Below are 18,963 nucleotides of genomic sequence, written 5' to 3' on the forward strand. Positions count from 1 at the left end.
TTCCTCTTCAGCTGATCAGGGCGTTCACAGACTTCTTGGCCTTTATGGTGCTGTTCAACTACATCATCCCCGTCTCCATGTACGTCACCGTGGAGATGCAGAAGTTCCTGGGGTCCTACTTCATCATGTGGGACGATGAGATGTTTGACGAGGAGCTGGGCGAGCGAGCCGTGGTCAACACGTCAGACCTGAACGAGGAGTTGGGTCAGGTAGAGATCCACCAGAGAAACCTCAGATGCTTTAAGTACAGGAAAGTAAAGATGCGGTAATCAACTCTGCTTTTTCCAGGTGGAGTACGTCTTCACAGACAAAACAGGGACTCTGACCGAGAACAACATGGAGTTCATAGAGTGCTGTGTGGACGGAAACGTTTACGTACCTCATATCATCTGTAATGGACAGGTAATAATAAAATGGTTATTATTTTATAAATTATTTCTCACAGAAAGTTTGCCAAATTATGTCGAATCCCTCTGATCTAAATAGACAAACATTTGCATTTATTTGTAGTTAAATTCAAGGGACCAAACTGTAAAATTTGTGGTTTTGTATCATCAGTGCTGATTAACCGTTTGTTTTGTTAAATTAATACTGATTAAAATGTGAACCTGATTAAATTTTGTTGCTCTAATATCTTGAGTTCATAAACACTTTGTACTCTGTAATTGGAAAAGTAAATCAGAAAAGAAAGATGAATCTTAAAAATAGTAACTTTCACTCGAATTTGTTGTTGCCAGGTGATGCCTGGTGCTGCTGGCATCGATATGATCGACACATCGCCAGGGCCTGAAGCCAGGGTGAGTGGATTTCCTCCCTGACAGTTTTAGGGTGTCTGCGTGTGTATGGGTAACGGCTCTGTTCGTCCACCACAGGAGCGTGAGGAGCTGTTTTTCCGCGCCTTGTGTTTGTGCCACACGGTACAGGTGAAGGAGGAGGAGACGGTGGATGGGATCAAACATGGCATCCACCAGGGCAAGTCCTCCTCCTTCTACATCTCCTCTTCGCCAGACGAGGTGGCGCTGGTGGAGGGCATGAAGAGGTGGAGCAGACAAACGCATGAAGAATTAAGTTTTTTTTTTTTTTTTTTTTTTCTCCTAACTCATTTAGTCTGTTAAAATGCTCTGTGCTGCAGGCTGGGCTTCACCTATCTGCGGCTGAAGGACGGTCAGATGGAGATCTTAAACAGGGAAGATGAGATAGAGAGGTGAGTGTGACCCCAAACACTCACCACCTCTGGATTGTTTTTTTTAATTTAATTTAATCTGTCTCACACAGTTTACGTAACGATTTAATTAGTAATACAGAGAGAAATGCATGAAAATTTCAAACTTCTCAACGTTGTGCATATTCGCAATTCAATTAGTGTTCCAGCTGGGATAAGAAGATTGCTTTGCATCATGTTTGACCTTTTGTTTGAGGTTTCCTCTGTAAATTATAAAGGTTTTTGTCCATGATTCACAAACTCAGCCGTGGTTATTTTGCTCTGTATTTTTAACGGCAGGTTTGAGCTGCTAGAAGTTTTAACTTTTGACTCCGTGAGACGGAGGATGAGCGTCATCGTCAGGTCCAGCACGGGTAACGCATCTAAAACTGTATAAATATCTTGTTTATTTTTATGTTTTAGTGGGGTTTTTTTTCTTCTCTTACTCTATTTGTTTTATCTCCATTTTTGTGAGCAGGTGAGCTGTACCTCTTCTGCAAAGGAGCCGATTCCTCCATCTTCCCCAGAGTTGTTTCAGGAAAGATGGAGCAGATCAAAGCGCGGGTGGAGCGAAACGCAGTGGTGAGGACAAAAACACGACACATAGTCACCCATCCACATTTCCTCAGAAACGCTGAGAATAACTTTAAGATGTTCTCATAAGAACCAGTTTTGAGCTGTAAAGATTGCAGTGTTCGTGGTTTCCACAGCTACATCCTGACCACAGTTTCCAAGGTTACCACAAGAGGTGAATCAGTGAAGCATGGCCCACATCAGCCACATTTTCTCTGTAAACGTTATGAATTTTCACTTTTTATGAATATGGAGTTGAGTTTGATTAAATGTAAACAATTCAAGGGGTGTGAATACATTCACAAGTCATATTGCAAACATTTAACATTTTATAGAACCTAATTAAAAAAATTTTAATTGTTAGTCTAATCTGATTTAATGGTGGCGACTGACCACTCATGTGCAAATCAGTTTTCTGATTTCAAATGTAATAAGATATTTGCGTTAGAAACTAGACAAAAATAACTGTTAAGATTTTGTTTTTGCAGTTTAAAAAAATATTAAAAGTTAAAAAATCCATCCATCCATCCATCCATTTTCTTGCACCCTTTTTTCCTCAGTGGGGTCGGGAGGGGTGCTGGTGCCCATCTCCAGCCAACGTTTCGGGCGAGAGGCGGGGTACACCCTGGACAGGTCGCCAGTCTGTCGCAGGGCAACACAGAGACACACAGGACACACAACCATGCACACACACACTCATACCTAGGGGCAATTTGGAGAGGCCAATTAACCTGATAGTCATGTTTTTGGACTGTGGGAGGAAACCGGAGTACCCGGAGAAAACCCACGCATGCACAGGGAGAACATGCAAACTCCATGCAGAAAGACCCCAGGCCGGGAATCGAACCCAGAACCTTCTTGCTGCAAGGCAACAGCTCTACCAACTGCGCCACTGTGCAGCCAGTTAAAAAATCACTTCTTTAAAATGACATATTTTATAGAAACAGGTGTGACTGTTTGAGAGTGTGGTTTCAGGTCAGTGTGTCTGTTCAGCTGAAGCAGATCAAGTCAATTTAAAGTAGCTGTAAAAACCAGGCCAAAAAGAGGTTCCTCTCTCTTTCTCTCTCTGAGTGTTTGCAGCAGCAGACAGTTCACAGCTTTCAGTGGCAATGGAAATGTAGGTTGTGGGTGTTGAACTAGTGAGCCCAGTGCCCACACACTGCACACCACATTACTCAGAGCCGACAGCAAATGCCTTTATGTTTCAAAGCCCTTTCCGTGTCTGTCTGTGTTCCCTCCAGGAAGGCCTGAGGACTCTCTGCGTCGCTTATCGGCGGCTGAGTCCGGAGCAGTATGAGCAGGTCTGCCACCTCCTGACCAGGGCCAAGTTGGAATTTCAGGACCAGGACAAGCTGGTGGCCGAGGCATATGACCTCATCGAGAGAGACCTCATCCTGCTGGGAGCCACCGCTGTAGAGGACAGGTAGAGAGTGGTGTAGCATTAAAACTCTGCAAGCCCCAATATCCCAAATCAGGGTGCTACGGTGCAGCAAAAACGAACCCAGGACAAGTTTTAAAGGAACTGTTCCGAATAAAATGTGACCTGCGCATGTTTCTGTAGTAATAGTATTAAAAAATATATGTTTGCTTTCTTTATCTCATTATCCCCACATTGTTTTCTGAATTATGTGGTTAAAGTAACAAATCTAATTCAGTTTTTCTCAGCAATTCCAAACTCTATTTCAATAATCTTGGTATCAAAATAAAGCTAAAACTTGGAAGCTCCATCAGAAGTGCAAGTGTCAAAGCAGCTGCTATAGTTTAAGAGAAAATGAGATGACATAATTTTGAAAATGTTTTTGCGTTATACATTATATAAACCTTTTAGAACCATTATGAACAAGACTACAAACATTTGGAAACCATTGATCCACCTGTGGATGTTACCAGTGCAAAGAATTATAAAGCGAAAAAATAGAAAATTGCTGTATTTGACTCCGAAATATATACTTTGTTTCACACTACCAGGGTTACAATGTCGACTCAAATGCTCAGATTCTTTTTATATGCTTTTTGCCAATAGTCTGATGTTTCTTAACAAACCCGTGCTTCCTCCCCAGGCTGCAGGAGAAAGCTGCAGATACCATCGAGTCTCTCCACAAGGCGGGCATGAAAGTGTGGGTGCTGACCGGAGACAAGATGGAGACTGCGGCTGCTACCTGCTACGCTAGCAAGCTGTTTCGCCGCAGCACCCAGATTCTGGAGCTCACCACCAAGCGGACGGAGGAGCAGAGCCTGCACGACGTCCTGTTTGAGCTGAGCAGAACGGTGCTCCGGCATTACGGAAGCATGCCGCGCGACGCCTCCTCTGGGTGCGTGTTTGTGACCACTTGATTCTGTTCTGCTTTATTTAAATAGAAATGCAAAGGATGGAAATATGAGACCATTCAACCATTGGTCTGTGGCGTCTTTCCAGTTTATCCAGCGAGTACATCGACTATGGCCTGATAATCGACGGCGCCACCCTCTCCGCTGTGATGAGGCCCAGCCAGGAAGACTCCAACTCAGGGAATTACAAAGAGATATTCCTGGAAATCTGCCGCAACTGCAGCGCAGTGCTCTGCTGTCGAATGGCTCCTCTTCAGAAAGCACAGGTAGAAATTGTTCCCTTAGGCGTTAACATGATAAATCCAGTCGATGCAACGACGACAATCGCTGACGTTTTTTTTGTTTTCAGATAGTCAAGATGATCAAATCCTCCAAAGAGCACCCGATCACCCTCGCCATTGGAGATGGGGCAAATGATGTTAGCATGATCCTGGAGGCCCACGTTGGCATCGGTTGGTGTTTATCCAACATAAGCAAACAATGAAAACACAACTGGACGTTTAATAGTTGCATACTACTTCGTTTTAATCCTTTACAGCTTGTTAGTGTTTTATTCCTTTGTTTGTTTTTACCAGCCTCGTTGGTTTTAATCACTTTAAAAATTTTTCACATTGAATCCACAAACTTTAATGTGTTTTATAAGACAGACCGTGTGGTTTATCACTGCAAAATAAAAATAAAAATATATAAGATTTTTACAAATTAAAACTGAATTGATCCTTTCTGAGACGATACTTTCTACAATTTCAGCCACAAATATTTTGGGTATGTCTTTAAACATCTGCAAACGATTTATTGATGTTTTTTATTGATGATGTTTTTTATTGATTTATTGATGATGTTTTGATCAAAGCCGTGCACCATTTCAAAGCATCTCTCCAGGTAGCTTTAGCTAATGCATTTAACTGCAGTGCTGATGATTTGTTTGCTATACGTTTCACTCTAGGCATTATGGGTAAAGAGGGTCGCCAAGCAGTAAGAAACAGTGACTACGCTATCCCAAAGTTTAAACACCTCAAAAAGATGCTGCTTGTTCATGGACACTACTACTACATACGCATCTCTGAACTCGTGCAATACTTCTTCTACAAGGTAATCCGCATTGCATTTACGCTGTTTGTTACTCCAAAACTCATATTTGAGACATTTATATGTTCCTTTAATCTCATAAACTTTCTCTCCCCCCCCCCCAGAATGTTTGTTTCATCTTTCCCCAGTTCCTCTACCAGTTCTTCTGTGGCTTCTCCCAGCAGGTTGGCAATGTCAAAAACCAATATAAGAAATTCAGAAATAAAGATAAAAAGACGAGCGCTGGTCTGTTTTCTCTACAGCCACTATATGACACGGCTTACTTGACTCTCTACAACATCAGCTTCACGTCGCTGCCCATCCTCCTCTACAGCCTCATGGAGCAGCACATCAACATGGACATCCTGAAGAAGGAGCCAACGCTTTACAGGTGAGTTGGTTTTTAAAGTCTGGGTTTTTCCAACTCTGGATTTGCATAGAGGAGAGTAGTAGGAGATAGAAGTAGTGTGAGAACAACAGCTTCCTAATCCTATTGTAGCTTTACCATAGAGGTAACTTTTAGTTTTAGGAAAAATAAAGGTGAAACATGTAAACAAATTCACTTGGTGAATGTTTTAAAATAAAAAGTATGGAATGTGAGGATTTCTACTAAATCCAGTGAGTTTCTGAGTTTGATTGTGAATCTTGCTTTCGTCATCAGAGATATAGCCAAGAACTCATTACTAACGTGGCCCATCTTCATATACTGGACTGTCCTGGGCGTGTATGATGCCATTGTGATGTTCTTTGGTGCTTACTTCCTGTTTGACAATACCACCTTCACCAGCAACGGACAGGTAACGCCGACACCTCCGTATCAGCCCCTCTGTCTGACCAAAATCCAGCTGTTTCATTCTTGAGGACATCTAAATAATATCTGTTCAATTAGGACAACTAATGTCTTTCTAATTTTCCACTTTTGCCATTTTTGATTTGTCTACAACTCAGATAATGGTAATTTATGATTTTGTTTAAACATTGTAATTATCTGCTTATTGCTTACGTTTCACCACCTTTTGGAAATATTGAACATTTGCCGGTAGCCCTTAATTTTTGTTCATATTCTGTAAATTGAAATACTAACACTACAAGCATATTCAGTGGTAATCCACTTAATATTGCTTCTATCTATTCTACTGAATACACTAGGTAATAGTAGATGATTTTACAAGTTGGATCAAAAGCTGAAATCTAAATAGGTTCTCGGATCGCTGCTCAAAATAAAGTAGCATTTCTGTCATCTTTTTCTGTTATGTTTGAGTTTCTTTTCATGATTTCTTTTAACCACCTTAAGTTGCTCCTTTGCTATAAATCTTTTTAAAATCTCATTTGTTTTTTGTTTTTTTTACCTCAGCTACAAAGTTTATGCTTTTCTTCCTACCTCTTTATTTTTCTTCTTATACTCTTACCTTTGTGTTGCTTTTTCTTTTTGCTTGTCTTTCTTCCTCCCAGCTAATGACAACCAACACACAGATGGTAAGCCTGTCCCTGTCTCTCTGCCACCTCACAATAGTTTCACCTTCCAGCTCTCTGTTTCTTCCCCCATCTAACATATCGATAGAGAGCAGCATTTACTTTCATCTCATGCTAATTTCTTTAAGCTTGTAGATTTATTAAAGGCATTTGTGGTGTTCGCAAACTTCTGTGCTTCTTTTATGTGTTAACTTCATGTTAAATGAGTGGATGAATAAGAAACTACCACATTTTCTCATCTTAGACATTATTCATCCTTCATATAAAGATATTTCACAGCTAATGAGCCTTATAAAGGGGGCTAATATTTTAAACAAAAGTGCATTTTAAAGGATGTTTGTAGCAAATGAAAAATTAATGCCAATGGTATTCTCAGATCTTTGTCATTTTCACATTAGATGTTCTCTGTGCGTGTTAAAGGAATAATTCAGGAATTTTGAATCAATATTCTGTTGAAGCAGAACATAAACGGGTAAGCAGGTAATAGTTTACTTGCAAAAGCTGATGCTCTTGGCCTTTTTAACCAGATGTTTTGACCCTTGATGCTAATGCTAACAGCTAGTCAGACAGCACTCAAGACCAAAGTGAACTTCTAAAGTTTTATGATTCTTTAAACTGTTCTCATGTTTGCATTGGACAGTTGTTTTTCTTATTTATATATATTTTTTTACATGGGAAATGGAGGTAGGAGGTGGTGCATAAAAAGTTTTATTTTGTCATTTTGAAGAAATGCTACATTTGTGTTGGCTTGTGCAGCAACAATTTTGTAGCAGCAAAATTGTTGCTGCACAAGCAAGTCGGTATCCGTAGCCAGTCTTGTTGATGATTTGGCTGAGAGGGTTCAGGCCTATGCAGAACAGCAGTGGGGACAGAGYATCTCCTTGGTATATGCCACATTTGATGGACACTTGTGCAAGTGGTTTGCAGTTGGCTTCAAGGGTGGTTTTCCACAGCCHCATCGAGTTTGCAATGAAGGCTCTTAGRGTCCTATTGATGTTGTACATCTCTAAGCATTCAATGATCCAAGTGTGTGGCATTGAGTCATAGGCTTTCTTGTAATCAATCCAAGCGGTACACAGGTTGGTGTGTCAGGTTTTGCAGTCTCGGACGACTGTGTTGTCTACAAGGAGTTGGTGTTTGGCTCCTCTGCTATTTATGCCTATGCTTGTGTTAAACTTGATGTTAAACGTTGTTGCACAAACGTTTAACATCAACTTTGTTTGATTTTTAAGAAGGTGGGCGAGTGCAAATATCGGAGGTACAGCCAATCAGGGCCAAGGAAAATGAATGGCACTCCTGGATTGGCAGCTTTGCAAACACCAGTAAATGGCGTGTTCAATAATGTATAGTTATGTTCCACAGAAAATCAGTGAATACTGAAACACCAACAGGGTTCCACTGTAATGTTTTTGATTTTTACATCGACTTTTAAATCAGACAGAGACGTAGATCTGCTCAAAATTGCTTCAAATGCTCCAGTTTGTGTACGAGTTTAATTCAGGAAGATCTTTGGTGGTGCACCACCTCCAACTTCCATTTCCTGTGTCAATAATAATCGAGTTCAGTGTATCTTCTGAAAGACGTGGTGACTGCTTAAAAGTCGGAGGAAAATTGGGTTTGCAGTTTTAAATTAGTCAAGCTTGTGGTGTTTTAGGAATGTAGAAGTGCGCTTTACCATTTTCCATCCATCAGTCATCTGATGACAAGCTCCTCACCTGATTATTGTTAGCTGCCATCTGTTTGATTGATTGATTCCTTTCTGAAGCTGTGCTCCTAAAGACAGGTGCACCTCAATAAATTAGAACATCATTAACGCACACAAAAACATTTATTGCATTATTAAAATAAATGGCACTAAAAATGATATGGTGCCCCAAATTATCATTTGTTGTGGAAAATTCCCAAGAAGCTGAACACTTCCTCAAAACTGTGATTTAGGCCCACTAAGCAGCAGTTCATGTTTTTCTGATGTTCCTGGTTCAGGTGTTCCCTGTGCAATGTTCTCCTTCCACACAATTTTCCAATAATATCCTTAAATGCAGCACTCAACTTGCTCTTCTTATTGAGGAGTCAATCACTGCTTGCTGAACAACAGTCAAGGCAGCAATCTTTACTGTGACTGATTTTTATTTTGAACACAGATTAAAAATAGTCAAAAATAAAACAAGAAAACAAAGAAAACACCCAAAAAGGAGTAAAAAAACCCCAAACATTCTCACTACCTTCACTACCTGCTTTTATATTCAAGTACAAATTTGTTATTCACACATTTGACACAATTCAGATTACATCTAGTAACAAGATTGTGTAGACCACAACATGTAAAAAAAAAAAAAAAAGGTTATATCGATAAATATTCACATTTTCTCTGAAACAGTTTTTTTTTGTTTTGTGTGTTTTCAAATGGCCAGAAATAAATGAAAAGATTTCTTTGGGATGCACCTGTATACCGTAGCTAATTTTCAACAAGTAGCAGCTATAATGTAGACTGTCGCACATATTACTGTTTCATGGCATCACACTAACCCTTCATGTTATTGACTCTTATTTTGCATTTAATGCAACAAGCAGAGAAGTGACAATTACAGCCGCTGACACGTTTTATCTGCAGATGTTTGGAAACTGGACGTTTGGGACTCTGGTCTTTACTGTGCTCGTTTTCACCGTTACATTCAAGGTAACGCAATAATGGCAGGTTACGTTAAATCAGCTGTTACGAGCAGACATTTACCTGTTGTCTTGTTTTCTTTTAGTTGGCTCTCGATACTCATTACTGGACGTGGATCAACCATTTTGTCATCTGGGGCTCGCTTGTCTTCTTTGTAGTCTTCTCTCTGCTGTGGGGAGGAATTATTTGGTAAATTTAAAAAAAATATATAGCATATTGCTTAATGCCTTATAAATAATTATGTTTGTGTCTAATTTCTTTTCTTTTCTTTCCTCCAGGCCTTTCCTGAACTACCAGCGGATGTACTACGTGTTCATGCAGATGCTGTCCAGCGGTCCGGCCTGGCTCAGCATCATCCTGCTGATTACAGCCAGTCTGCTGCCGGACGTGGTGAAGAAGGTGTTCTGGAGGGCGCTGTGGCCCACCACCACTGAACGCATACAGGTACGTACTGCACACACACAAACCTCACCTACCGTCTCACATTTTTACTCATCACAGAGGTACCTGTTGTACAGGTAACGCCTGTTTAGCCGTGTTGTAAACAGGTTTCACAATCATAAACCATAACAAAACCATTCACTTTGAAGAGAAAATTTAAATATCTTTTTTGCCTCTTGGTTATTTTCACTACATGAAATATCTAAAGTAGAACAACTTCCATCCTCACCTGTAGTTATGAATGATTAATCAGGTTTCACTGCAAACTACTGATGTTTACGGAGCATTCTTACAAAAAGTTTTATTACCAGTGATGACATGTGTAGAACTGGTAATTGTGGCTGAGCAGTTGTATGCTAAGCTAGGCTACGTCCTTGCTGTGCTGGCTGCCAGCCTTTAAGACAATCCTTTGTGTCCTTTGCTCCTTTTATTACTTAGATAAGTACAACATTTTATTTTTAGCTGCTAACACTATGAATGCCTCACTTATGAAGAATCTTGTGTCGCTACTCTGAGTTTTCTTTGATAGAAACGTTTGAATCTACTTTGAATAATATGTTACACACTGCAAAAACATATAAGCTTGTTTTAAGATCTTAATATTGATGGAAAAAGTAATGAGTGAAGTAATCTGCCAGTGGAACTAGACATTTTCCCTATATTTCCAGTTAAAATGTGTTGTTCCAATGGCTGACTGTCACTTATAACTTCCACTTTTTCATCAACATTAAGGATCTTAAAACAAGCTCCTATATCTTACTGAAAAGTTACTTCCAAGTTATTTTTCTCTTAAAGTGTAATAAAAACACTTAGATAAGATTTAGACTTTTAAGAGATACTGTAAATATTTTGAGATGCTATCAAAACATCTATAGTGACACCTGAAGCTCATCTCTCCATTGAATGACCTCTAGTGTGTTAAAAAAGAGATCTCTATTACTGAGATTTAATTATTTATTAAAATGAATACAAAATTGTAAAACACATTTATGGTAAGAAGCCAACATTCACTCATTTTTATGAACTCATTTCTGCTTCCACTCTCTTAAAGCTGATGGTGTGACCTTTTGACCTACAAAGTTGTAACTCTTTCCTTTTCCTCCTCACTCCTCCCTCCACCCTGCTGGCTCCTGCTCCTCCTCTACCCCCTTCTCTCCTCCTCTGTGAAAGGCTAAGCGTCGGCGCCTTGCCTCAGAACCTTCCACCATCTTCATGCTGTCTCAGACCTCCAGCAGAATCAGTTTCTAACCCCCGTCCTCCACGAGGTGATCCTTTGCCTTTCCTCTTCCTGTCCCATTGTCTCACTTTTCTTGCGTCTCCCTCCTGCTTCCTTTGTACGCCCTCAAGCCCGTGCTTTTTTTCTTTTCCAACTGCGTCGCTTTAAAATGTCTTCCCAAACACAGGATGTTTGCTTGTGTATCCACAGCATGGCAGAGATATGACAAGGTTTGAGAGGGCCCTGGCCTCCCACAGTTCAGACTCATTACTAGATGGAATAGCTCTCACAGAAACCTAAAAGGTTACCCGCACGGTAAAGCTTCAAGTTGGTGGAGTGATTTTTATTTATGTATTTTTTTTATTTACTTTTTGCCAGGGTGTGGTGCTTTACTCGCATAAATCTGGGATTTCAAATTGTCATCAAACGCAATCCATCAGGAAATGTGAAACACTCATATCTCTTGAACTTTTTCACAATTTGGGCAATTTCTAATTGGAGCCTATAAAAAAATTTTACTATTCAAAAATTACTAAATAGCAGTGAGTTCTTAAAATTAATATTGAAAATCTTTTCACATTCATGTAATTTAACAAAATATTTGAGATACAGAGGGCCACATTAATAGCTACGGCGGGCTAGATTTGGCCCCGGACCTTCATTTTCACCCCTGTGCTTCAATGTACTTTTAATAATTATGCAGTGCTCACATTAAATCGCAATAAAACACAATTACATACAGTGCAAGGTGAAAAAGTTCAAAGGTTATGAAGACCTGTCAAGCGTTTGATTTCTCATATGAGGGTTTGGCACCATCTGGTGGCGGATTTGTATGGCTGCAGAAACAGAAGCGGGTGTATTCAGGTTGCAGTGTCTTGCATGCTCAGTGGTCGGATTTGCGTTTGCATGATTTATTTTTCTGAATTTTTTTTGTTTGCTTTGCTAGTCCATGTGAAGGTGGCACAGCTTTCCCCATTAAATTCATCTAATTTGCATATTTTGTTGTATTTTATGAAGCTTCAAGAAATGTTTGTTACAGCCACGTCACCTTCACCTGCTCTCTTAAAACTATTTGCAGCACTCCAAATGTTTTCGTCTTATCTTTGTTCTTTCATTCCTCACACAGAGCGCCGATAAGCTCTACAAGGGCCAGCTGTCAGAGTTCACGCCCCTGGAGGCTCTCCACCCTCCGCCCAGGGCCGGCGACCACCAGCGAAGCTCTGGAACCCAAAGGAACCCTCGAAGGTCTGACACCCCAAACAAGAAAGTCATGTTCACACGCTGGCAAAGAGCGCCAGACTACCGCACCTTCACCCCCCTGCTCCGATTTACTGACGGCTCCCGACACTCGAGGCCGGGGAACGCCTACAGAGGGGCGGGGCCGGAGACCTCAGTCTAATTTATTTTGTTTTTGTGAGGTGTTTTTTTTTTTTTTTTTTTTTATAAATACTTTTTCAAATAAAAAGGAGCTGAACTGAGCAAAAAAAGGGTTTGTCTTTAACCTCCCAGAGCCTCTGAGCTGGGGTCGGACATGTTGCCACGTTGGGACTCAGTGGATTTAAGTCTCAACCCTCAAAACAGAGACTCGAGAACTGTGATTTCACTCTAAAATATGTGCACTGGCCCTTTAACAGTATCTGCCTTCAGTGACAGCTAAAGTGTACTTCATCTGTTCATCTTCATCTTTTAACTGTTTTTACGTATTGACTGGGATTATTATCATTATTATTATTATAATGACTCATTTCACTCTGTTTTCAGCTGCTTCATCTCTTCCCCTCTCCTCTCTGCCCCGACCTGCCTCTCTCTAGGAATAACTGCTGTTGGCTGTGTGCAAACATGTTGTCCAGAAACTCTCCGTAGGGCTCTGCGCGCAGATCCTACTGCACTGTAAGGAGGCATGTAGCAGAGAAGGAAAGCCTGAACGCCGGCGAATCAGTCGGTCCTTGTTTGGGAAAGTCTCTGACGCACAATCAAAAGAAAAACAAAGACCGACTTTGACTCCACTTTCAGGCTTTCCTGCTACCTGTAGGTAGTGCTGTCTGGGATAGATATGTCGTGAAGCTAGAAGGTTTTATGTTCAGAGCTTCAGGTTCTATAAACGCTCCTTATTTAGCTGTTAGAGATCAGAGATGCACCAATCAGATTCAGATTTCTGGTTTCCATTGAGATCTGACCTGCAGATTCCAGAGTTTTAATTTTAAATGAAACTATTACAAGATTATACCCATTTTTATGAATCAAAGTACATCCCTTTGGCCTTTTTATGATTTATTTAAACTAATAAAAAGTGAATTGAGGTACAAGACTTTGCTTAATGTGCTTATAGTGAACAGTAGCTGATTCAGAAAGATTGTTGCATCTCTAGTAGAAATGGTTCAGTGTTGCCTTATTTGTTTGCTTATCAAAGCATCTAAAAATAATTCCCAAATCAAAGAAACTCAAAGTGCCCCAAAGTCTTAATGCCTTCACTAAAAACTGCCTTCTGAGGTAGGTACCTCATCAGATCGCCAAAAAAAGTTTGATTACAGCTTCAGTGATGATAAAACAAACCTAATGTCAATTTAATAATGCCTTGATGGTTTAAAAAACTTTTGTCTATTTAAGGCACCAAAAGATTATTCAAAATGAGAACAGGGAAATTTATCATTCACACCTTATGAAAACTTTGACCATAACTAAGAACTCCAAAGTATCACTGTATTTACAACAAGAAAATGCAAAACAAAATGATGATCTAAATACATTTATTTTGAAATAAAATTCAATAATTATTCCTACTGCTGCTTATTATAGTTAAAATTACAATTATATTGTCTGATACACAGACTCAACCAAACATTTAATTTTAGTAGTTTCCAGTTGCATGTTGCACAAAAGATATTTGTTTTTATTATGAGGTTTAAGTTGGAGTTGATTTTTAGATGGCTGATTATTCTAGGATTCTTCTCAGGTAGCTAGCCTGCAGTCTGCTGCTGAACAGACATGTTGCTGCCAGCAACATGCCTTCACTACATCCCTGCTCACAACGGGATGTAGTGAGCAGAGTGCTCACTACATCCCGTTATTGTGTCGCCTCACACCCATTTGAGTTATTAACTGGTCAAGAAGATCATTTTTGGTCAAGAAAACGGCCTTCTAGATGGTGCCATTACAGATGTGAGGTCATATTCCATATTTGGACGTGCTTCCTGTTTTCTTTTTTCAGAATAGTGCATTTAAAATGACTTTTCTGCTTTGAAAACTAATAAAATGACTGATTAGCATTTAAAAAAAAATAATTTTTAGATATTTTTGCTCTAAATATGATTTGAGTTTATTATTAATTCAAGTAAAAAAGTGGCCACACAAACCTAAAAAAACAGAGAATAAAGTTAAAAATGAAACAAATCCCCAACTCCTAAATAGTCAGATTAAAGTCTGTTTTTTTCAAAAGCCATAAAATAATGTTACAATTCTCTTTTTGTAGCTGTCTCTCTTTTTCTCTTCTTCTTTGTTGGTGAAATGCTGTGGAAGGTTTCCCACCTCTGCCACAACCACATCCATCTGTCTGATCATCATCATCACCACCATCCACTGTTCCCTCCTGCTCCTCCTTTGCCACATTCCTCCATTGAATCATCTCTCCATCCATCATGACACAGAGCAGAGATGCTGTTTTGATGACTTGATTAGGACCTCGATGAACCAAAGCCTTTTTGCTGCTACAGTAGAGATACTTTTAGCTGCTTTACATTAGGTGCCTTGTGCTAGTTTATGAAATAAATGATTGTTTAAATGCTTTACGGTGCATTAATACGTGTTGGTGGAGCATTTGGATGGTACAACGACTCTGCAAAGCATGGCTGCATAGATGCAAACTTGGGGAAATAAGTTTAATAGCGAGTTTAAGTTGGTGACGAAATTAGCTATGACTTCCACCAAAACAACACGACTGCTTGGTATCTGTTTCTGTGTTATTTATATGCCTGTCTCCGAGATGGTTGTATTTAAGTTCTGTAAAGGAAATTTTTGTAAAACACAGATTATCCCTGCTGTCTTTGTTTCCTGCTTTAACTCTTAGAATTATGGCAAATGCTGGATTTTAACAGCTAGAATTCAGTTTTTGCTTTCAAACACTTCAAATCCAAAATGAAATCAATGAACATCCAAATCTATAAATGCATAAAATCAGCACTACCAGCTAAAGACTTAACATTTTGACACAAATCTTTATTGTTCTTCTATAATTCCTGACGTCTTTATCTTTTTCGTATTTCAGATATATGCAATGAACATTAACTAACTCATAGATTGGCATGTAAAATGTGTGAAAAGCTGCATAGTAAATCCCATCTTTTATTGCAGTAGCATACTCTCATATTGGAAATTTAAGCATTCCCACAAAATTCCCAGTGCCTTTGGGGGAAAAAACAAACAAAGTGGTCCATATCATAATGCTTCCTCCACCTTTTTGGAGTGTCGTCTGACCGAAGCACATGATTCCAGTTAAATTCCCAGTGGAGTTTAACAAATTCCACATTTGATTATGATGGTAGAAAAGAAAAAATATTGTTTATGTATTGCTTTGACCATAGATATACCAAAGGTTAGGGGAAGTAGCCGTTTCCTGATGTTCTTGTCTTTCCTATTTTGAAGAGTGACCAATAGAAACGGGCCTCTATGTTGGGTCGTATTTATTTCCCAGGGAAACGGGAAGCCATCAAAGTCAGAAAATGTGCTTTGTTAGTTGAAATTACCAGTGATAGTTTTAAACATTTCTTTTTTGTTGGATTTTTTTTTTTTTTAGCACATTTCTACCACGAGAGCTAATAATTGTGGAGGACATTACAAAGAAAACGAGTTTTAAAAAAAATGCCTCTCCTCTTAATGTCCTGTCAGAGCTAAAAGTAAAAGTTAACCTTAAGAGTTGGGATGAAGTTACCGGAGCTGGATTGAGAAATTTTAAAATATTTGATGTTCTCTTAAATTTCCACCCAAATCAGACAAAAATATTGGAACTTAAAAACAGCAAACCTGAAAACTGCAATACTACCCGGCGCCCATTAGCAACAGATGAGGAATGACACTTTGCTGTAGAAGCACTTAAAGCCATGAGTCACGGGTTGTATCCGTCTCCATTGTCGTGTTCGCGTGAGACTTTCTAAACCTGCGACATTCAGACAGAATGCTACCGTTTCTGTTTTGCAATGCATCATTGTAAAGAAATCTGTACGTCTCACTAACTAATGGTATCGCCTAATTGCTGTACGCTCAGATACAGTAAAGACAAAAAAATATAAACAGTATATACGTGTAGTTTATGCTAACTGTTGTACAGTTTTGGGGTGTTTTTGTATACAGTTTTTAAGAGTATTATCAAGATTTTATTGTGGATTTTTTATTTTTTTTGCCAATTTTTCTTTAGCTTTCAATGGCACACGATTGTACATTTGCTCCAAAATAAAAGCCACAAGTGGATGTATGGGGGAAAACAATTTTGTGTTATGATTTTTTTGTATGCATCAAATTTTGAATTTTCTCAAAAGTTTATTTCAACAATCAGTGCAACAGTTGTATATTTCAAGTGTTTACTTCTGTTCATTTTAATCATTGTTTATAACTGGTTCTTTTCACAAGAATTTTCACATTGTAGCCAGTTTCCTGGACAGACGGTGACTATGGTCCACGTCCTGTGAATCGCCACCAAACTCTTGCTTCACAAATCTCTTAAAAGCTGCAACAGCATCCATATCGCTCCAGTACCAATTTTTATGACACCTTTTCCTTCCTCTAAATTTTAAATGCTTATTTTGGTCTTCTGTAAGAATCAACTTTTTCTGAGAAACTTTGTTTTCTTGACCATTAGAGACATAAATGTTTAAAATATGCCACTCTGTGTGTCTAAATGCCCTCACTGGTCAGAGTGACTATTCAAAGTAATCGTCGTAACTCCACTTTTTCAGTGGAATTGCAGAAATAAATTCTTTAAGACGTTATTCTAAGTTATTGACCTGTGTGGCAATGGATTTTCTTATTGGTGCAGTTTTTTCAAACGCCACAAGGGAGCAGTAGAGTATTTTTTGCACTTGTGTTTAAAGCAACAAGGCAATCTTGAAAGTTTTAAAATATGTTCAGATACAGTCTGAAGGTTGAACTGAGTCATTTGCTCACGTTGCTGCAAACTTGAACCAGTTTTTCTGGAAATGTTACATGAAGCTAAGAGAGAGAGAGAGAAAGAGAGAGGGGGGGAAAAAGATGAAAATGTATTTTACAGATTTTCCCTAAAGTTGCTGCAGGGCTGCTGTCTGCTCCATCCGAGGACGTCAACAAGATTAGGATGAAGGATTTGGATCGATTGGTTTCCCGTCATCCTTTTCACATCCCATCTGCGCTGATCTCCACGTCCTCTCCTCCACAGCTGGCAGCAGATGAGACCTGCGAGTGCGTCTGACAAGGATGGGAGAAATATCTAGGGCAAGACTGTCAGAGGTGAAATCTGGGCAACGGTTATAAAAAAATAAATAAAATAAAAAAACCCAAAAAAGATGCACAGAAGGGAAGCAGATGGAGGAAAACTGGCAGAGCGTTTCCATCTTGTGCGTTTGAGCGGGATTTTCATCAAAAGTTGAAGCGCATGCAGTGACTCACTCAGTCATTTGCGAAACGAGAGCAGAACGACCGAAGTCTTTCTTTCTTTTTTTTTTTTTTTTACGGCCTGTTTTGTCGAATCTAAAAACCACTTTAAACTTCAAATATAAATAATGCAGTGTGTCTACCTTGCAATTTGTTTTTAGGCTGCATTACTTAGAACACGCTCTAGAATATATAGGCGTGTGGGTGGCGTAATTGAAGGTGTAACAAAGTTCTTTCCAAGCTCTTCATCACCTCTTTAGACTCACCTTGAGCTGCTTGGGGACGGATGGCTGGAAGCGCATTGGTGTGTTCTCCTGGTTGAGGTATGTTTAGCAGATTCACGCAATTAAACGCCGACTGGCAGTGATGTGTAAACGCAACGCGCTACGAGCATCTTCAGCAACAGGTGATTTGTTAAAAATACAAGATTTCTATAGATTGTAATCCCATTAGACCGCCAGGCACCTAGAGAAAGTCGTGTTTGACTGTGAAATGAGGGTTAAGGGAAAAAGTTTAGCTTCTCCCGGATTATGATTACATGCTCCCTTTCTGAAAGTTAAACTAAGTAGCTGACTTAAATTAGCACAAAGGGCGGCAATCACCGGAGAAAAAGAAAGCTGTCTAAAAGTAACAAAAATCCTCCTACTTGTGTAGTAAATTAACAAGTATTATTTTAGACTTAAAGAGGTTTTGGAATCATTTTAATCCTCCTTTATGAAGGATTGCAGATTTTTTTTAAGGTTCTGATAAATTCATACAAAAGATTTGTCTAAAACATGAATTATTTTTTATGTTTTTTCTTTGCCCTGGTTAAGAAAAAGTTTTAGAAAAAAAAAATTACATTTTTTTAATAAATATATATGTTTTTAATCACAACTATGGCTTCTCGTCTTTATCTGTTTATGCTATAATCTTTATTTTGCATCTGCCCATGACCTAATGTAGTATTATCTCTAAATGTTTTAAGTGCTCAGAGCTGTGCAAATGACACACATTTGCAGCTCAAGCCACTAATTCATGAAGAAAACATTTTTTTCTTTCAAAAAGTAAATGTGCAACATGTAGCATCTGCAATAGTGTGAAAAAAATGTGTGCCCCACTTCACATTTCTTCAGATTTGTTCTTTTTGTGACGCTCAAATGTTTCAGATCATTAAATACAACAAAAATAAGTTTTTTAGATACCTAAATCTAACATCATTTGCCTGAGAAAGTGCAGTTCTGTTAGCTGCTACGCTAACATTAGTAACGACGCCACGCCCCCTAAGTAAGGAGGTGTGCAGTCTGCCACAATCAACTTCTGTGGATGCAAGTCTAACACTCAAACCAGACTTAAGTCATTAGACCCTGACCTCTACCCACCACCCACAGTTTGATCCTG

At 39.2% G+C, this 18,963-nt stretch overlaps 1 protein-coding gene across 11 annotated transcripts in view; it reads left to right on the forward strand.

Moving 5' to 3' along the window:
• Nucleotides 1-16,445, forward strand: part of atp11a (ATPase phospholipid transporting 11A) — a 43,190-nt gene extending 26,745 nt beyond the window's left edge. Inside the window, exons 12-33 of one of the 11 annotated variants that reach the window (XM_008426773.1) lie at nucleotides 12-209; nucleotides 289-402; nucleotides 738-797; nucleotides 873-1,039; nucleotides 1,133-1,204; nucleotides 1,502-1,575; nucleotides 1,680-1,783; nucleotides 3,016-3,197; nucleotides 3,835-4,086; nucleotides 4,191-4,368; nucleotides 4,452-4,554; nucleotides 5,049-5,194; nucleotides 5,296-5,355; nucleotides 5,434-5,561; nucleotides 5,832-5,967; nucleotides 6,623-6,646; nucleotides 9,255-9,320; nucleotides 9,397-9,500; nucleotides 9,590-9,755; nucleotides 12,095-12,213; nucleotides 12,780-12,858; nucleotides 14,438-16,445. In XM_008426773.1, coding sequence (XP_008424995.1) covers nucleotides 12-209; nucleotides 289-402; nucleotides 738-797; nucleotides 873-1,039; nucleotides 1,133-1,204; nucleotides 1,502-1,575; nucleotides 1,680-1,783; nucleotides 3,016-3,197; nucleotides 3,835-4,086; nucleotides 4,191-4,368; nucleotides 4,452-4,554; nucleotides 5,049-5,194; nucleotides 5,296-5,355; nucleotides 5,434-5,561; nucleotides 5,832-5,967; nucleotides 6,623-6,646; nucleotides 9,255-9,320; nucleotides 9,397-9,500; nucleotides 9,590-9,755; nucleotides 12,095-12,213; nucleotides 12,780-12,831 — 2,505 coding nt within the window. In that variant the 3' untranslated portion in view covers nucleotides 12,832-12,858; nucleotides 14,438-16,445. Of the gene's footprint in view, nucleotides 1-11; nucleotides 210-288; nucleotides 403-737; nucleotides 798-872; nucleotides 1,040-1,132; nucleotides 1,205-1,501; nucleotides 1,576-1,679; nucleotides 1,784-3,015; nucleotides 3,198-3,834; nucleotides 4,087-4,190; nucleotides 4,369-4,451; nucleotides 4,555-5,048; nucleotides 5,195-5,295; nucleotides 5,356-5,433; nucleotides 5,562-5,831; nucleotides 5,968-6,622; nucleotides 6,647-9,254; nucleotides 9,321-9,396; nucleotides 9,501-9,589; nucleotides 9,756-10,922; nucleotides 11,018-11,178; nucleotides 11,284-12,094; nucleotides 13,277-14,437 lie in introns of those variants that run through there. The other 10 variants (XM_008426782.1, XR_535314.1, XM_008426765.1 and 7 more) reach the window with 10 other exon arrangements.
• Nucleotides 16,446-18,963: the final 2,518 nt, after the last annotated feature.

This window comes from Poecilia reticulata, linkage group LG2 (assembly GCF_000633615.1).
Source record: "Poecilia reticulata strain Guanapo linkage group LG2, Guppy_female_1.0+MT, whole genome shotgun sequence".
Taxonomy (NCBI): Eukaryota; Metazoa; Chordata; class Actinopteri; order Cyprinodontiformes; family Poeciliidae; genus Poecilia; species Poecilia reticulata.